General features: G+C 35.7%; 1 protein-coding gene across 1 annotated transcript in view; it reads right to left on the bottom strand.

Annotated features, from left to right (window-relative positions):
• Window positions 1–2,292, bottom strand: part of PHKA1 (phosphorylase kinase regulatory subunit alpha 1) — a 245,264-nt gene that overhangs the window by 188,448 nt on the left and 54,524 nt on the right. The window contains exon 6 of the mRNA XM_045290221.1: window positions 1,338–1,418. Within this exon, the coding sequence (XP_045146156.1) occupies window positions 1,338–1,418 (81 nt within the window). The remainder of the gene's footprint in view (window positions 1–1,337; window positions 1,419–2,292) is intronic.

Raw genomic sequence — 2,292 nt, 5'->3', positions numbered from 1 at the left:
TTTCAGCTCTACATATAAAATTAAATCATCACAAATAGTGAGAGCTTCATGTCTTATTTGCCCAATTGTAATCCCTTGATTTCTTTCTGGTGTCTAATGGTACTGGCTAAGACTTCCAGCACTATACCATTGGCTTAAGTTAATAACATTATCAATAGAATTACCTTATGTCTCAGGGATATGATTTATAATGTTCTCTAACGTAAAGTGACAATGATGTCTCTAAGCTGAAACAGAGGCATATATAAACCATAGATATATGAATGGATTGGGGGCTCATATTTAATTCTAGTCCCAATCTAAGAACAATTAGTTGTCATGTCATGAAGATATCACTGAAGATATCACACAAAATGTGGGGCCTGGCTATCAGAAAGAACAGTGCCTGGGATATTAGAGGCTTGTCTTTCTGAGTGAGGCATCAACTAAGTCCACATGGAAGAAGCACACCAGCTTGTATGATCTAAGAACTGTAAACAATGAAATACAAATCCAAAGGAGGGAACGGTACTAGAGCTTAAATTTTGAATACTAACTTGCTAAAGGCAGATGACAGTGAAAGCCCAAAATCCATGTGTAGGGTCACATGGATTAAGCTTCCTGTGAATCCCCTATAGACCAGGGATGTGAATAACCTTGCTATTAGTCAAAGAGCATGGTAAAAGCCGATTATGGCAGATGTGGATAGGTTAAAATGTAACACATTATCACTGATCACCCTTTTGACCCATTTTAAAGTTGTTTCAGTTTTTAATATTTTCTACTTTCTTGGTGATTGATGTTTACTATGTTTTGCCTTGGGCTTTTTTTTGTTCGTTTGTTTCCTGTTTGTGTTTTGCATAATTTTCTGTATATGAAATCTAGGATAAGAGGATCTATAGAGATAGTAACTGGATCAATAATTGTTTAGGGGGATGGCAGGGGAGGATAAGAAGAAATGAGGAGCTAACAACAAGTATTAGAAGAAAGTTTTCTGAACTTGATTGTGGTGATGATTGCACAAATATTTTAATATGTTGAATGATTAAAATGTATTATATATTAAGTATATTCCAATAAAACTATTTTTTAAAAGATTTACAGCCTGGGAATCTGTAAACCAGAATGCACTCAATGGCAGCGGACTTTCTGATGGCACATTTAAATAATGATGTGCTACAAAAGCAACTGGGACATACAAATCTGGAGTTTATGAAAGATATTTTCACTTACATATTCACAATATATTGGTGAATCTTGATTTTGCCTAAGGTTCAAAATAAAATTAACTTAATGACAGTTAAATGTGTTCCAATTGTTTTTAACCAATACTTGATATAAATAAGCAAGGAAATTACCTTTGCCATTCCAATTGAACTGGCATTCAATTCTGAGATCCCTTGGTTGGTCTTGTCTCCTCGTTCCCATATCCCGAAATCCTGGCATGAAATAACAACATACATCATCATTAGCAATTCATAGCCATTCAACGCTGACTAAATGCACAATCCTTGAAGAAAGTCATTAATAACAGGGAATTTATACTTTGTATGTGTACTCACAATGCATATGAAAGGGATGACAATGAGTTCATTAGCCAATTCCAAGAGCCTGGATTAAAGTCCAAGTAGTCTCATTTGAAAGTTTACAGCACTATATCAAACTGCCAGAGAGTCGATTCTGACTCATAGTGATCCAATCGGATAGACTAGGATTGCTCTCTAGGGCTTCCCAGGTTGTAGATCTTTATGAGAGGAGATATTCTCAACTTTTTCTCTCAGAGCTACAAGTAGGTTTGAATTGAGTTTTGGGTTAGCAGCCCAAATGTAATCCATCACACTATCAGGGCTCCTTCAAACATTTTAATTTTAAAATATTTTAGAAGACATCCAGGAGGCCAATAAGCATATGAAGAAATGCTTGTGATTACTCACAATCCAAGATATACAAATCAAAACAATGATGATGTACCATCTCACATTGGCATTGACAGCAAAGTTTTAAAAAGGGCTGCAGAGGATGCAGAGAGATTAAACCCCCATATACTGGTAGTGGAACTTCCAAACTGTACAACCACTGTGGAAAGTGGTACAGCACTTTCTCAAACAACTGGGAATAGAAAAATCATATGGCCCAGCAAACCTTTTACTAGATATACACCCTAAGGAAATAAGAGCCATAGTAAAGGTAGACACATGCATGCCCAAGTTCATCACAGTACTATTCACAATACTAAGAAGATGCAAACAACCTACATCCCATCAATGAAAAAAAATAAGAAAAATCAGTTTGGTACACACACAATCTAATACT

This window comes from Echinops telfairi, unplaced genomic scaffold, assembly GCF_000313985.2.
Source record: "Echinops telfairi isolate 266 unplaced genomic scaffold, ASM31398v2 ScPeMD7_34;HRSCAF=130, whole genome shotgun sequence".
NCBI classification, from domain to species: Eukaryota; Metazoa; Chordata; class Mammalia; order Afrosoricida; family Tenrecidae; genus Echinops; species Echinops telfairi.
The sequence above is the reverse complement of the archived record's forward strand: the minus strand, read 5'-3'. Positions and strand labels throughout refer to the sequence as shown.